The 17,073-nt window shown below is 35.4% G+C and overlaps 1 protein-coding gene across 1 annotated transcript; it reads left to right on the top strand.

Annotated features, from left to right (window-relative positions):
* Positions 1 to 2,889: 2,889 nt before the first annotated feature.
* LOC132909396 (uncharacterized) lies at positions 2,890 to 16,387 on the top strand. The gene is made up of 15 exons (XM_060964196.1): positions 2,890 to 3,226; positions 3,752 to 4,244; positions 4,782 to 4,968; positions 5,224 to 5,372; positions 6,871 to 8,075; positions 8,364 to 8,555; positions 9,907 to 10,042; positions 11,466 to 11,611; positions 13,335 to 13,461; positions 13,548 to 13,659; positions 14,520 to 14,581; positions 14,660 to 14,797; positions 15,071 to 15,199; positions 15,627 to 15,710; positions 15,801 to 16,387. Exons 5-15 carry the CDS (start codon positions 7,127 to 7,129, stop codon positions 15,976 to 15,978), a joined length of 2,253 nt encoding a protein of 750 aa, XP_060820179.1. The 5' UTR covers positions 2,890 to 3,226; positions 3,752 to 4,244; positions 4,782 to 4,968; positions 5,224 to 5,372; positions 6,871 to 7,126; the 3' UTR covers positions 15,979 to 16,387.
* The last annotated feature ends 686 nt before the right edge of the window (positions 16,388 to 17,073 follow it).

Raw genomic sequence — 17,073 nt, forward strand, 5'->3', positions numbered from 1 at the left:
TCACGATTTATTTGTAGCTATAAATATCTTCAAAGCATCAATACCGTTCTAATAGCCATTGGTTTGAAGTGAACAGAAGGGTGCAGGCTGAAAAAAGAGTACTCATACTGTATGTATGTATTTAGCAACTGCCCCTTAGAATATGAAACTTACGGACTTTTCGAACAGATGCGATTTGGCTAGAAGTACTTAATTGAACTCAAACTGATTTCGAAAAATCGAACAATTGTAACATAAAAAGCGGAACGATTCAGATATCTGAATGACCCATTGTGAACGTTTCAATTCGACAATACTATTTTGGATAAGACACATGCCATTGCAATTCATAATACATAATACATAATATCGATATTTGCGTTGCGTACACACGATTTTATATCTTGTTTCCTAATTTAATAATTTGGCTAAATTTTCAGAAGACATCGCCCACAAGACAATGTATATATTTTTCAGACGTTTGACGATACGAAAAACTTTAAGAACATCGTCTCAGATGTAGATTACGATGACGTATATAAGAAATTTTCGTTCAAAAATTTCAGGCATACACCCTACGCATGCACTAAACACAGACTTTCCTTTTCTTAATTTCAATGTAAAAAGTTCAACGTATTCGAAGATAAAATTAAAAATTTATAAGTCCTTTAGTATATAATACGTATGTATTTGTTTCGTGACGAAATTCTCAAAAAATCCTTCGTAACTCAAATAACAGTTCAAAAACAATAGATACTCGATAAAACGTAATACTATTTCTTATCTGCAAAGCATTAGTAGCGTATTTTTTTTACCACCTTAATTTCCATAGCATTGCTTATCCTTTAGCGCACAGAGTATTTTTAACTTGTCTTAACTCGCTGAAGCTTTCTCTCTGGAACTCGCTGTTTTGAAACATACTTGTGGAACATACGGTAGCGATGAAAAAACGGAAATCGAGTGTCTCCCGGCGAAATTTCGGATTCTGGATGATAATATTCCGTTCTTCTCACTAGTACCATTTGACTTAGAAAACCGACCAAGTGTGGAATATTTAAATTCCTACCGTCGGAAATTGTTCCACCCTCGCATGCTGCCGCGTAGACTCGCTTCGTTACCTCTTACGATTATTGCACGGAGGGTAGAAAGCACCTCATATGACGCATACCGAACTGCTGCACTTCCACGACGATATTAATATTTCGTGTCGCGATGTTATATTAATACAGCTCACATATAGAGTACCTACTACACGGCAAGTGCCGTGTTCTCCGAGACTATCGTAAATCGTGGCTAACTTTCTACCATCTTATGACCAATTCTGCTTTGTAAGGATCTGCAGAGACGAAGAATAGGGGAAAGAAACGAATGTGAGTACGGACCAGCGTGGTTCGATGCAAAAGAGATAGGTGCGGAAAATACGAAGCTATAAATAAGTTTAACGTTATTAAATAAATTCCTTAAATTTATGCAAAAGTAGCACAAACTCCCAATCCTGTATCATAATATTTAAAGCGAGAAAATTTAAGCACGAAATAATCCTGAAAATTTTCCACGATACTTCTCGTCACAAATGGTATATTTGTCCATTTACAGTTTTTTCATTCGTGAAAGTTTAGCTAAAACAGCGATTTCGCCAGAATCTCTCCTCCCTGCCTTCCTCCCACTCTCCGTTTCACTTGCCACATCCCAGTTTTTCCCGCATTCAAATGAATATTGCAGTTAGGTGGAACTGAGTTGGTACATAAAAGTGTGGCACCCTGTTTGGTGGCAGATAAATTATATCCGGCACCGTAAAAACTTTTATAAATACAAGCGCGGTCGGCCGCCCCACGCGTTTTCTTGCAATCAGTGTGAGTGATAAAAAAGAAAAAGAAAAAAGAAGAGAGAGAAAAAATAACACCCGGAGTTTTCCACTTAGCGACGCGATTTGTTATTCGTCTCGGAAGTTGTCCTGAGTAGACAACGACAATGGGGGGTGCAGCAAGAATATTGCGCCGAGTTGGTATTTTTTAATTTATCTGGCTACTGTATTTTACGCGACGCTACTATAAACATATAACCACGTAAAAATATGGAAATGTGAAAATACGACACTGCAACAATACGAAAATATCAAATGGTAAACCAGCGGAAATAAACAAGTTGCTAGGATACAGCGACATATTTTTGTCTAGAATACAAATAAAACAGATTATTCTGATTTCCTGCACGAACCTAAAAACGTCGAAACAAATAAGAATAAAGTTAATCGAAAGGGAACTGAATAGGTACCGCAATAAAAATAAAATTATATAGATAGCAATCGTATACTTTATAAAAAATTGCTATTAATCGACAGAATAATCGTCTTAAAGATATAACGAGTGCTCAGGACAGTCCATACGAATATCAAGGCTTATTAACACAAGTGCAAATATTACGTTTTTGATGATAAATGTAATATTGCGCCATTGTCTTTAAAAGTGGTCAATATAATCATGAAATGTTTAAGTTTATTTAAAGAACTGCAAGTCTAATGTCAAATATGCATTAAGCTTTTAAAATTCAATACATTTAACTTTTGTATATGTATAGTGGAAGGAAACGTAAAATTATTTTATGGAAGAAACATTACAGATAGTTGAAAATAATACTACCCTTTGTACAAATAGTGTTACTACTATTGACAAAATCGAAATAGCAACGTAAAATCGAATAAGAAAGTATGTAGATATAAAGTACGAACATATAATATAGTGCTACCGCAATGCTACCAAATTTGCAAGATCATCGCTTCGTCGATGTAACGACTTCCGTTTACTCGTCCAGAAAACGGTACTCGCGAAATTTATTATTCCATTCGAAACGAATATAAAGGCTTCGTGTTATCAGCAGCTCGTTGGTATATCTTTTATCGCGAACTACGCGCATGCAAATAAAAGAAACGGTCTCGACGGCAACGCGTCGCGAACATCGGTATGAAACAGTATAAAATATCGATGTATCTACCAACTACGCGTATATCTGTACGATATGACGAATGTCAGTTGTTACACGACAGCCGTGCGATGAAAAGCGTCAAGAGGACTGATGATTTACCGCGGCGATTGATGTCGGTTTCAGCAGAAACAAATGGATTGATTCTCGAAAGTGATTTGACGCGTGCTACGAAATTATCGAAATTATCCAAGGACGCTACTTTATACGTTGGTAGCGATCGTTGCATCTGAAATTAATTTGATTTATTAAGCGAACATATACTTAGGTATGTCTTTCTCTGTTGAAAGTAGAAGGTGAGAAGGTAAATTCTTCGTATCGGGTCGAGTAACGTGTTTGTTCGCGTTCTTTTAAAATGATCGATTCCCAAGCGTTATTATTTACGTGCATAGAATTTATCTATTCTATCGATCTAATCTTCCGTAACCAAATATATATACTTTTCACGTTTCATAGACGAATCGGCTTATTTACGGACGAGTCTAATACTCTACTATTTCAAGTTTTCAAAAACTCTGAAATAATTACAAGATAGTTTCGTCAGGTTGGATGCTTTAAACTTCGTTTGTAATATTTCTACGTAAAAATAAAAATTCCTACGCTGTTCACTTTTTATACCAATCTATCTTTTACTGCCAAATGCCTTCGTTAGATTAAATTTCTTCGTATCAAATTATTCATTCCATATTCGCGTAAAATATATCCCGGAAAATATGATCGTACCGTGACATGAATTTATTGGATAACCTAACATAAAGGAGAACGAAATTATTATTCAATTTAATAATTGCAGAAGTTAATATAGAAGTTTATTGAACAGTCTGCACGAAGATCTAGAAATTCATCGTGGCAATGCCTTGCAAAAAGTTCTGCTACTATCGGAAAACTCGGTTGACCGAAGACTCAGAGTGTTTAACGCTTGCGCTGGAAATTTTCACGAGAGCTCATCGTTTATTAAAAAATTTTATGGACTTGTACAAGTTCGTTCGACGATCGCTTAATTAGCAATAATTTCATATAATGTCAAACAGCTCGTGCGTATACAGAAAGTAACTCGAGGAATAACTGTATTTGAAAAAATCAGGATCCACGAGGGGAAATGTTGCGGCATGAATTACGATGCGGTTCCTTTACACGGAGCCCTGGATATTGTGGCCACAGCAATGACAGCGATAGTCTGTGGAAACGTAAAAAAGGGATCTCAACGATCTGCGTTGTTTCGTAATATGTTCCCTTGCGTTCACTGTCAAGATATGGAAGTTCTGCCAGAAGAAATTGTTCGCAAAGTAACGATTCAAATTTAGATTTTAAAAAATCGCGATATTTATCAGATAACATATTTGTAGCTCTTCGGGTTTCTGAAGGAGCGAACCTTTCGCAAAACGCCCGAACAAAGCGCAAGTATGCTTGCTATTTAAAAACACGATCGAAGCCCGAAGAACCACACGTATGTCGTATAACGATAAAACGTTTCTTTCCTCGTAATCGTTGATTGAAACATGTAGGACTATCCATTTTATCGTATCGTTTCCTACGGCTGTTAATATTTCGTATCATTTTCTTGTTTATCGAGACAATGATATTTGTTGGACTACCGTGATAAAATATCAGGACACGTACTTATATTATATATTATATTTTAATTACAAAATCGCGAATAACTCGAACCGAAATCATTCTATTCCTTATAATTATAGATAGGAGACTATTTCATATTATGCATAAATATCAGCCGTCTAATTATAATAATTATTTAAAAGTAAGAATTAATTTTCTATATATATATATATACTATTTCTGTGTACTTGTTTTATTATAAATAGGTGGATATAATTATGACGTGTTTAGAAAGGTGCTGCGCCATCGAGAACATTACATGTCGAATAAAAGATGTCTTATGTATTTTGGAAAGATCAGCACCTTGCGCAATGTCAGAAAAGTTTCAAACGTTGTCGCTCCTCTTAAAAGAAATAATGAGAAAGCTGATTCGTTGTGGTCAGGATTTAGAAGGTAATTTTTTATTCGGTAACATATTATTAAGAATCGTATTTTTACAAATAAATCGAATAAATTGGGCAGAAAGCAACGAAAAAGGTGAAACTAACGATACATTAAATTATAAGTTCCCGTAAACGGAGAAAAAGTAATTGCGAACTCGCGAGAAGACCTTTCGAACAGTTAACGGGATTACGAGGTTTACTAATGAAGTTGGTATTAATTATGCGAGTTCTCGAGTTTTACGAGATTTTTATGACGTCGTTGTAGAACCGTTCGGCAATACGCAGACCAGGCTGATACTAAATCTTGTGAACAACTTTATTCGTGACTGGAGCGAAAAGAGGTCTGGGTCGCGACCCTGTCTCAGGATCTGTAGATTTTGCGATCGCGTGGTAAACGAAACCACTCGACAGTGGGTATGTAATAATTTCAATATTTAATAACGATATATCGATCGTTAATCACAGCTAGCCTCTAATAACGAAGACAAAAACGAAATTGATAATAAAATTAATAGAAATTTTTTTGAATAATAAATAAAATTGTATATAATTTTTAATTATTGTTAGGGCCTTTTATTAATTACACGTTTTATCGGATACACGTATAACGTTTAAGGACTCGAATAGTTTTAACGAACCATGAAACCTAAATAGAATTAAATAGATTTATCAGTGAATAGAGAAAATCCACTAAATAAGAAAAGATACACCAACAAAATGTTTATTTATACGTATATTAGCATAATGTATATAAACAAAAATTATATCGGATAAATATGCATATTTTTATTAGAATTATACATATTTTTATATATACATATTTTAATCATATAAATAAAAAGCTATTTTTATGATTTTTCAATAATTCTCATCTTTAAGTAGTTGTTTATCATTTCGCATCAATTTTTCAATCGGAATATGTTCCATTATTATATTTAAAAATCATTATAATGCCAACGATTTACGGTGGAAGAATATACGTATAGTTTTTACTTTGCCTGGATAACGTTACATATTGCTTGTCATAAAATTCTGAAACTTAATCGAAGTCAGTGAAAGAACCTCCTCGAGAAATCTTTAGAGAAAAGTTTGTGGTCTTTACTAGACTTTCGTAAACTCCTTTAAACCTTGTTAAGTTTAAAACATCTTGAACTTTTTAATGAAATTTTCGTATTTTAAACCTACAATTTTCTCTAACTTAATAAGTTATTTATAACACAGGTTGTCTCAGTTTGCCTCAGAGCTTCTTTTATCTCACTGAAATAAACAAAAAAATAATCCGTTTTACAACTCGAAACTTTACTCGAGTATTCCAATTTCTTCGTTTTATTCTTCGAAATAACATTTTAAATATATTCTATTCATTCGTTTTCCTAAATAACAGTTTGACAAACATTGCGTTATTGTTATCTATAATTATTTATAAAATATGAATATTTATTTGTAAGATATATATTTTTTAAATTTTTAACGTAGAGACAACTTATTTATGTCTTCGTAGAGCGTTATAAAACTCGTATTCTATGTTAGTTGTACTACAATTTACAATAAGGTACAGTGTTTTGCTTCCATCGCGTCGCATCTCGGTCGATACATATCATAAAGATATTAGGACTCTTTACAGAAAGCGAGGTAAATATGATACTGCGGATTTTTATAGAAATTTATATTTTCAAAAATACGAATATCACAGATAAGAATAGAACCTAGGCATGTTAATATTACGAACAGTATTATACTTTAGATATTTTATATATTTTTGCATATCACTTGCATTTCTGTATCGTTAAGTTTCTCATAATTGCCTAAAAATCCACAGTCCATATAGAATCTATAGAAGATTGTTCAATTCTTACGCGTATCGAGTTAGAATTGTCCTGATTTTACCAAAACGTCGATTTCATTTCACCAGGGAACGTTTTGCTGCAACGAAGCTAAAATATTTCACGACATCCGTATAGAGTGGATTCTACGTCAGTCGATTACGTCAGTTAGTTACACGAAAACAATACTTGATCAAAATCTTAACAATATAAAGGATAGATCCATAAAACTTCTCTCGTTGACAGGACGCCGGTAAAGATGAAGCGATCGATCGGAGGCCAAAATCGAAATCTTCGAGGAACGAACGATTCGATGACGATTCAAGAACATATGCTTCCGTGGGAATGTCTAGGGCTGTAGACGTCACAGATTACGACGACAGTAGCGCGAGATTCGACGAGCGTACGAGCGTGAAGGAAAAACTAGAAAGTCCCGATCGAACGATAAAACATCGATCTGCCGGTGAGATAAGTGAGACACGTCGCGCGGAAGCTGAAGTGTTCTCGAAGAAAACAAAGATAGAAAGATACGACGATTCGAGTCGGAAATGGGATAAATTTGACAGAGTCGAGGGCAGGGATTTAACAAAGACAGCAGCTGGTACGTTGGAGGGAAAGATGAGAGGAAAAATAAAGAGGAACCGCGATATCGACAGAACCGGCGAGTATCCTATCACGCCAGATGGACGGGAGGAACGTGACGATGTTCCGTATAAAAGTAAGCTCGACAAGATCCGTGGATCGCGTGGTTTACGTGACACGAACGAGGAACGAGCAGCTGCTGGAAAAATGAAGAAAATTAAAAGGGACGCGAAGTATTTGAGCCAGAAGCGATTGGAATACACGGAATTCTCGGAAACGGAATCCGAAGGAACTGGAGTTCATCGATCGAGAGAAGGGGATAAAGGTGTACCAGTGATAACGGAGAAATCGCCTAAAGAAAGAAGAAAGAATAAATTACATGGACATACATTGCCGGAGAACGAAGGGAAGAAAATGGTTGAGAAGACGACCGACACGGATATCGAAGAGAAAACAACCGGCCGACGAAACAGGAAGAAGCCACGAACGGAGGAGGACATCGAGCTGGACGAAACGACGGATACAGGCGAGCGTAAAGAGGCTGATAGACGAAAGAAGAAGAAGGCAGATGGGTTTGACAATGAAAAAAAAGTGGTATCTTATACCTTCGACAAAGAAGACAAAGTTTTGAAATCTGGTGGAACGCAGGATGGACGCTCGAGCAACGAAAGGAACGAAACTGAGTCTATGTTAACGAAGAAACATAGGGACGGTAGGTATACCTGCTGTATACGTACATTACGAGAAGGAGTATCAGAATTTCGAATCGTCGGTGATCTCTCGTAATCTACAGTTTTACGAATGTTAAACGCCAAGCTTTTATACTTAGTACAGAGAATTTAAAAAATTGCTATGTATAAAAAAGTAGCCAAAGACTTAGAGAGTGTAGTTCGACGCAAAGTCTACTCAGGAACTTGTTATCTGTCTGAAAGAAGTTTCGCGTACAACGTATAGAGTAACAGGCGTAATGATGCAATTAAATTTTTCTTTGCATGTGAAGTTAAGCGTGGTGTAAGCAGCGCCGAAGATAAATCAACGCTCGATTCAGGGAGTCAGAATAAGAAAGAGACAAGCAAATCGAGTAAGAAGCAACATAGACGGTCTGGTTCGGATAGAACTGAGGATAATTCTAGCAAGACGAATGGATCTCGTTACCGCAAAAAAAGAGCGATATTCAGCGATATCCAAATCGGTAAGGTGTATTATCGTTTCCAAGCGATTCGAGATTCCGAAATCGGTCAGCAATTCGTTTCTTGTTTCTTTTAAAAAAATTCATTTTTTACATATCAGATTTGCAATCGTTACGTGTAATAGTTTGATTTGTAATATTTAGGCACATTAAATGTGCAAAAAGCACGCGACATTTATGGATATAAAATATGTAAGTATGCACGACAGATATATAAAATACACCCACGCTCCTAAGTATCAGATGAATATTATTCCGAACGGCACCGACCGCCGATCGGGACGAGATAGGTATCGTCGGACGTAATAGCAGACTCGAGATATAACGTTTTAGTTTCGGGAAGCCTCTAGTTCCACTCCAGTTCAACCTCTATATATACGTGTGTAATACATCATCGATCGTGATTTGATCGAGTACACGGATGATGATTCGATTAGGCTTCAGATATTTTCTATGACGAACAAGACGAGCGAATTGCCTGGCCACGAGAATATACGGATACTCTTCGATACAGTGTCGCGAATCAAATAATTCCTACGTACAAAATGTTCAAAAAATCTGGGTGATATCTGTCCTTACGGATAATCCTTGCGATGCTACGCATCAAGATGATGGATATATTTTACGTGTAAAGATGTGATTTGAGATTTATTTTTCAATTTAGTTTCAGCGATCGATTTAATTGATTAAGTTATTTAAGTTTAATCTTTGCCGCGCTCATTTTCTCAGCGTAAGAAACACGAAGCGTGAATGAAACAGAGAGAAGCCAGCTAATAACGTATTTCTATGGTAAAATAAAATTTATTAAACTCAAAGAACATTTCTGTAGAGGAATTTTCTTCGTTTTCTCGACGTCTAGAATCACACCCGGATAAAATAACAAAATCGAGTTGCTACGCTGAATATTTTCTAGTCGTATCCGCCTTAATCGGTAAATTACGTATTTAGTGTATACAGTATCGGAGCTAGTTTACCTCAGACCTTGTTTCTTTATGTAAAAATATAATTTTTCAATTTTAAAGGTTAAACATGTCGACTTTCGTTCGTACTACTAGCATCAACTTTCTTCGTTCGATAAGTATGATAAAAAAAAAAACAAGATTTAAAAGCTACTTTCTTTCAACTTAAATCACGAGATCTCGATTCGATCATCAATGCTATCTAATTCGACGTTATTATCGAGATTCCTGACTCGATGGAGATTGACCGAAGTCCGATACCAAATCGTCATTAATCGGGAACATTTAGGGCCTGCGAGCGTTTCGTCATCATTATCGTATCGCATCCAAATAATGTGGTTTGCGTGTATACAGCGTGGCGAGTTCGGCATCCTCGTGAAATTTCTACGTTACAGACGATCGAAGCCCGATCGAGTACCAATTATCAAACCAGCACTTCGTGAAGCTCGGTTGGACAGTGCTGCCGGTTGCCAAAACCATGAGGAAAATTATCCAGTATCGAGCAAAGCCTTCGAAACCTGGTCTCGACTGGTACGTAAACGAATCGATACGACGTAATCAACGTAATCGTAACGTAAGGAAAACATTAGCCTTAGCCAAACTAAAATACGCACTTTCAGCGTTCCTTTTAATAAGCAGATTTTTATTATAATTTCTCGGAAAAGCTGTAACGAAGTCGAATTTACAACTCTCTTTCGCGGCTTAAGTAAATGCGTATACATGTGTATTTATTTGGAAGACATTCCTTGTTTAAAGATATTGAAGGTGTTATAGAATATAACCATTCTAAGGTTGATCATAAGGTATGTATTTCTAAGAAATAATTTTTAAGAAATCTGTAATTGCGTGTACAACATAAAGGATATCGGAAGAAATAGTAAGGAAATTTTAGATCCACGATATTTTATAAAGCCGCTGATTGTCACGTAACAAAGTAATTTTTTCAAACTGAAAATCAATTTTTTATTTTTAATCAATTTTCATTTCAACTATTTACTGTATTTTCAACTATTATTGGCAGCGTCGATCAATAAATTACCGAATATAGAGGATAGCAAATTCTTGATATATTCAGAAATTCTGAATTTGATTAACCAAACTCGTCATCCGTGGAATTCGATCACGTGAAATAGCTCGTTAAATTTTATGCATCGATGAATCGACGATCTAACGCTATACTTGCGAGCTATCCTGGTAGGTAGTCATATGAGCGCTCAACGATTTCTCGACGCTTCGAGCCATTACCGAGTAATATTTCGCGAGGACGAAGAGTAACGTAGCATGTATCGTTAAAAAAAGGAATGGAAGATGCGACTCGCGCTACAATCTGTACGATGATCGTATCCTCGTTGTAGAAAGGCAGAAAGTTCTGGCTTTAATTTCTTTAAATTAATTCTCAATGCGTTTATTTAAATATTATTCGATATTAGCGATCGAACGCTTAATCGAAGAGAAAACGCGAAAGCGAACAGACTAAAAATTCGTTGATTCGTGTCGCATTCGCATCAACTGTAAACAAACTTCGGAATTAGTTGCTAACGAGTTAACTATTAGTTTGAAGCGCAAAGCTAACAAGATGGCATTGAAGACGGTGCCGCGTACTAACTTGTTGCTACAAACCAACTTCCGTAATTTATTATAATTAATCATTAATCCTTTTATACGTTCTCTCGTTCGTTAGGTTGAAAAAGCACAATCTCTAGTTTAAACTTGCTAATATAATCTGTTTAGTTAAAAAGTTAGTAAAGAGAATCAGGAAAGGGAATAAAACAAATATGAGAGGAGCTTCGGAATATGGAAATTCGACTATCGCGAATTATAGGCAGAAAGAAAATCTTAATATATCGTATAACGAGGAAACAATATTTTGATTCGCGTTACATCGGACAATGATTTTTCTATCTTTGCACGTTTACACATTTGCTTTTATAATACATCCTCTCTTGTTTGTCAGGTTCAGAAGGCACAGACTCGATGGAAGAACGTATTACGACGATGAAGCTCGTATTTTTGTCAATTTTCACACCGATGGATCGGCAGAAGTGTTTTACCCGAATGGAGCGATGGCTATTAAACTCCAGAGACCGCAAAATCGAAAATGTAATTATCGAAGTAAAGTATTAACGCGTTTTAATTGGAATCGATAATCTCGTTGAAAGTTGTAAATTAGTAGGGCGAGGCAATTATTGCTAGTTACATAAAAAGCATATGACAGACCTCGTGGATTTCAATGATCTTGAAATATGTTGTCACGTGGTCCTGAATAACTGAATTTCACCGATACACGTAATTGCCGTTCGGCCTTAATTTCCATTATTAATTGATTGATTGATTTCGCAAAGTCATTTTCAATACTACATGCTACTGCAGCCAGTTGCCGACTGAAAGTATTCGATCACTTGTAAAAACCTTTTACGAATCTATTATACGTTATAGGAAATATTTTGCAATTTCATTAGCACTGCCACAAAACTCGGCTGTCACGATCGTATCGGTAAAGTTTGAGGCAAGTGTGAAAATTTATATAGGAACTATAAGACAGTTAGCGCGAGTATATATTTCGCAGAAATCGCCAAACTATCTTTAATACTCATTATTTATACCGTAGACTAATTTTTTTATTGATCTACGATTACAGACAGAGACTATCTTGCGTCTTTTATATACATTTTCAGATTGGTTGCGAATTTGATCAATGCGATCAAGACAGTCGTGTTTCGTTTTAACGCTAATGAAATTTCAACGCTTGAAATTCTAATTTTGTTTTGTAAAAAATACGAATCTACCAATATATGCACATATCGCAAAAGATTATAATCATACTTTGGGTAATTATCGGTTCCTACTAATATAAAGGCAGTTTGATATTTTTTGACCCTTAGTAATATTATTTTTTTAACGTAATCTTATTAGTCTTTCGTAAATTGTAACTGAAAGATTAGTTAATACGTAAAACATTTAACACAGCAAGTATGTATTTACTTGGCACAATGAGACACGAAATTACCATTCGTATATTGGAATGTTCATAATTTAAAGGTTAGAGTTAAATACATGTCAATAGAACGTATTAAATTTAATTATGAAATTTGTGAATATCACGAAAGAGATTATACGTGTATAATTTAAATCAAATATGTTTATACAACGATTTATTAGTATAAATAATTCACATTGATCCGAGTAAATGGATATTAATAGAGTAATATTACGTACAACCTGTACTTGTCATTAGTTCTTCTATCAATTTTACCAGTATAATTGAAGGAAGTAATAATATTTTGGAAATTAATATCTAGAATATTCTGGCATTAAAATTCTGCTAATTTTAAATTATCAGTCGTAGAATGTTTGAAATATTTCCAACGGATCAAACAGATGGAAAAAATTCACCTCCAACTGGACGATCGATTATACCAGGGTTGCTGAAAAGTTAAACTTATTTTCATCGATGTTCTTTGAACGAAATTATTCTTTATTCTTAATTTCGTTATCACGATATTTGCCACTATTAAGGAAAACTAGGGCAAAGCTCTAGAAATGGCGAGGTAAAGTAAAATGAAGAATGTTGTAATAATAGTGATCGCGGTAGACATGTTTCCATCGTCGTAAGTAAGATTACTCGTTGATAGAATAAAATTAGAATACTATTATATGTATTTTCTCCATTTCTGCACTTTCAAATTTCGCATAAATGCATAATAATACGTAATCTAGCGATCATAAAAGAACGCTACTTTCGGCAACCCTAGTAACGTAATAAAGACCTTTCCCGGCGAAATAGCGAGAAACAAGCGTAAAAATGATCGAAATCGATTTCAAGACGATATATATACTGTATTCAGCCCAGAAGGCAAAGATTGCATGGGAGTAAAGAGGGATTCGCAAATTGTCGCCGTATTCGACACCGTAGGCAACGGTGCTGTCTTCAACGAGGACGGTGCGACCAGGTTCGTATTGGAAAAGAATTTCGCTGGAATTTTTAATTACTGTCGCTCTAGACACCTTCCGTTCAAGTTTCCAATTGTTTCTGCAGGCTGTCGTACAACCAGATTGGAGGAATTTGGAGGGATAATCCGACGGGAGTACCGCTGACGTGGAAGTGGGACATCTGCGAAAAGAAATCGATAACCAAAATTGTGTATCTGGTGGGTGTCGATCTTCCTACATTTATTCGATTAGTTTGAAAGAGATTGATTATGGAAACGATGTGCAATACCGTTCACAAGTATTTCCGCGTTTTAGTCAATTTCTAGCGACAGCACCTAAGGATGAAAGTAAATGTACAGTTGCTCGCATTAATAACCGGACATGACACTATCCCTCTATTTATGTAAGAGGGGTTGATTTAAATATCGCGCTGCTTATTCCGTCCACGATAATACGAGGCGCGTATCGCAGCTTGAAAATACGTAAACAATTTCTTGCTAACAACAACGTGTAATCGTACGACGTGTTCGATGTTTAACAAAAGATCGTCTTACTCTTACACCACACCGATATTCGGACGCTTGTCACGTTTTGCGTAACTTTACTTGTTACGTAAAAATCTATTGAGGAAGGAACTGTTTACGTAATTTTAAGCTACGATAAACGTAGAATATTCGTATTTTCATAGAACAGGCAACACGATATTTAAAAATCATCCCCTCTTATATTATTATACAAAGCAATAAATAGCAATATAGTACCGTATTCGAATATCGATGCGACTAACTGTATATACCATTGGATGCATTTATTATTTAAATGTTTCTGCGCGTGTTAACGTCAAAAGACTCTTGATTAGCTTAAAAGAATTTCTTTGATCCGACATTAGTATAACGAAAAAATGAACAAACATGGAAATAAAGAGCTTGAGAGTTAACAAAAAAAAGTTAACGCAAGAATCGACGACCAAAAATTCCAATTTTTTACAATTACGTATCACCTTCTGATCCAAATCTATTATATTTTGCTACGATGATTATGAGTTAATTAATTCATAAGTCGGTATCTGTATGTCCAGGAGAAATCAGCAATGCGCATAGAGAAGCTTTTAAATCTAGCAGAGAGGAGAATATTAAAAAGGTAGGAATGTCGGAGAAAGTTCGACAATGTTCGTAAACGATTTCATTAGCATTTGTGTTCGACGCAAAATGCGTTCAGTTCCGCAAGTGTCAAAGCATCGACATCGCCTGCGAGTCCGCGAAATAAGGAGAAGAAGGTCGAGGAGCTGAAACCTGTTGTTCCGGAGCACGACGACGAAGAAGAAGAGGTCGAGTCCGGGTACGTCGAGGAAAAAAAGTAGAATAATCGCGCTTCACCGAGGGTTTGTTAATTACAACGGGTTCGCTTCAGTACGCGAAACATTCATAACCGTGTTTTTCGATTAAAACTATCTGTGACGTCGGCGAGCTTCCAACTTCTCTCCTTTCGACAAGCATTAACTAGATGAACAAACATTAATGTCTAACGCGGCGACAATTTGCCCATACGAATTCACGCTACGTTTCCTTCTCACTTAATCGATCACCACTCGATCACCATCAAAACTTATTCGAATCTTTCGCATCTTAGACAAATTCGTCCCGGTGATACCTACCACTTCAGACCGATCCACTTAAACGTGAACGACTACGTCGGCTTAAAAATTTTCAATCGGACAAATATTATACTTCGATTCCTCGCTGACAAGAAGAGTATAAGGTAATATGGAAACAAACGAAGCCAATTGTCTACTTTGCTCGGTTTTGACGTTACGATATAACGTTAAAACGAATATCATCGAGTTAGAATTCGTGTAAGATTATTTTGTATCGTACGGTCGATGCGACTATTGGAGCGAAAGCTATCCAATGGTTTTAGTGAAATCTTATAAGTCATAAATTACAAGTTATTAGTAGTATTAGTAAATTCTGTTGCACAACACTAACGGGTTTGGTGTAAAAACAAATAAAATTGTATAAATTACAAGTCACTTCATTGTTCCATTCAACATAAAACTTGTCAAATTGTACAAAGAATCGATAGCCTGCAATTTATAACTTCTTAATTCACTAACAATAATTAATCAATTATTTTGCAAGAGGTACCAGTTGACAATCTATTACGTAATACATTTTACCAATTGTAGAATACAGTTGGGCACGGTTTTAAATTTAAACGAGGAAGTAGAATCTTATTTCGTGGACACGAGCCTAAAACATGGTATGCTAAAGTGAGTAATCGTTTCATAATTTTATCGAGATCATATCGATTCTACGATATAAACGAATAAAAGATGTACTTATCGTTTTGTTCGTAACAGATGCAAATTCGAGGAACTGTTACCGTCTCGTTTGAAATTGGACAGCTGCATGGATGACATAGCCGAAAAGATCCAGAAAGTCAGAAGATCAGCTAGATATCGTGAACTTATGATGGCCAAGTATAGACCGTTGTTGCGCGTCTGGAAAATGTCAGGAACTAGATGTCGTCCACGATAATTTCAATTTATTCTTTCTTTAGCATAACGAATTTATTAAGATTATCCTTTTTATTGAAAATCAATAAATCCTCCCCGTATTTTTAATAATTTAACAATTTACATATCTAATAAGGAGTAAATTTTGCGATGCATATAACAGCTATAATTACCAATTAATGAATTCGCATAATTATGCAATTTTCACCCGAATTTTATATAAATATAGTTTCAACGCGGTTTAAATGCATTCTATATCTGAATTTTACATGATAATTCTTGTACATTCGTTTTTCCGCTTCCGCGTGCATTATTTTCTCCGATGCTTGAAAATTTGTTGAAAATACATAATTTTAAAGGCGGCCTTCCATTTTTCTCTTTCTTTTAATAAAAATATATCAGAAATAATAATTATTTGCCAATTACTGCTTACTTCGTTAATAATAGCAATCCAAATCATACGTTTCTTCCTTTATCGAGCCGAATGATATTTTCAATTTCATACTGTTTATTAATTATTATTTTTCATTTTCCTCTACGAGCTCTTTCCTACAGCAACTCTGAATTATTATTATTATTATTAATTATTATTAAAGATTTTCATTCGTTATACGACTGTACTGTAGTGTGTCGACCGTAGTTGTTTATTCAAATTCATATTTTCGTGAACGCAATTAAGAAATAGAAACAAGATATTTGTTTCACCTACCGAATATTATGATATGTAGTTTCCTTTGAATAATTTGTATATTTTTGCGTATAATATGCACTCTGCAAGTATTTGCATCTGGAAATTTTCCATAAATGAATAAATTAAGTCGTACGAGCAACTATAACGCATCGAGTCAGTGTGCACCACGTACAAGAAAGCATCAAGGATGTACCGAAAAACTTCCACTAAGCCGACACAGTCCTGTACAAACGTGGCGCGGCGCTTTTATGGCAAAAATCAACGAATTAAAATACGATTTATTACGACATCTATTTTATTCGCCGGAATTAGCTGTCTCCGACTTGCATTCATTCCCACGGTCGAAAAATTTTCATGCTGAAAAGAAATCCGAGAGAAAGCAGTTATAGAAGCTGCTCGCGAATACTTTACGAATCTTGATAAAGT

The sequence above is a fragment of the Bombus pascuorum genome, chromosome 7 (assembly GCF_905332965.1).
Source record: "Bombus pascuorum chromosome 7, iyBomPasc1.1, whole genome shotgun sequence".
Lineage (NCBI taxonomy): Eukaryota > Metazoa > Arthropoda > Insecta > Hymenoptera > Apidae > Bombus > Bombus pascuorum.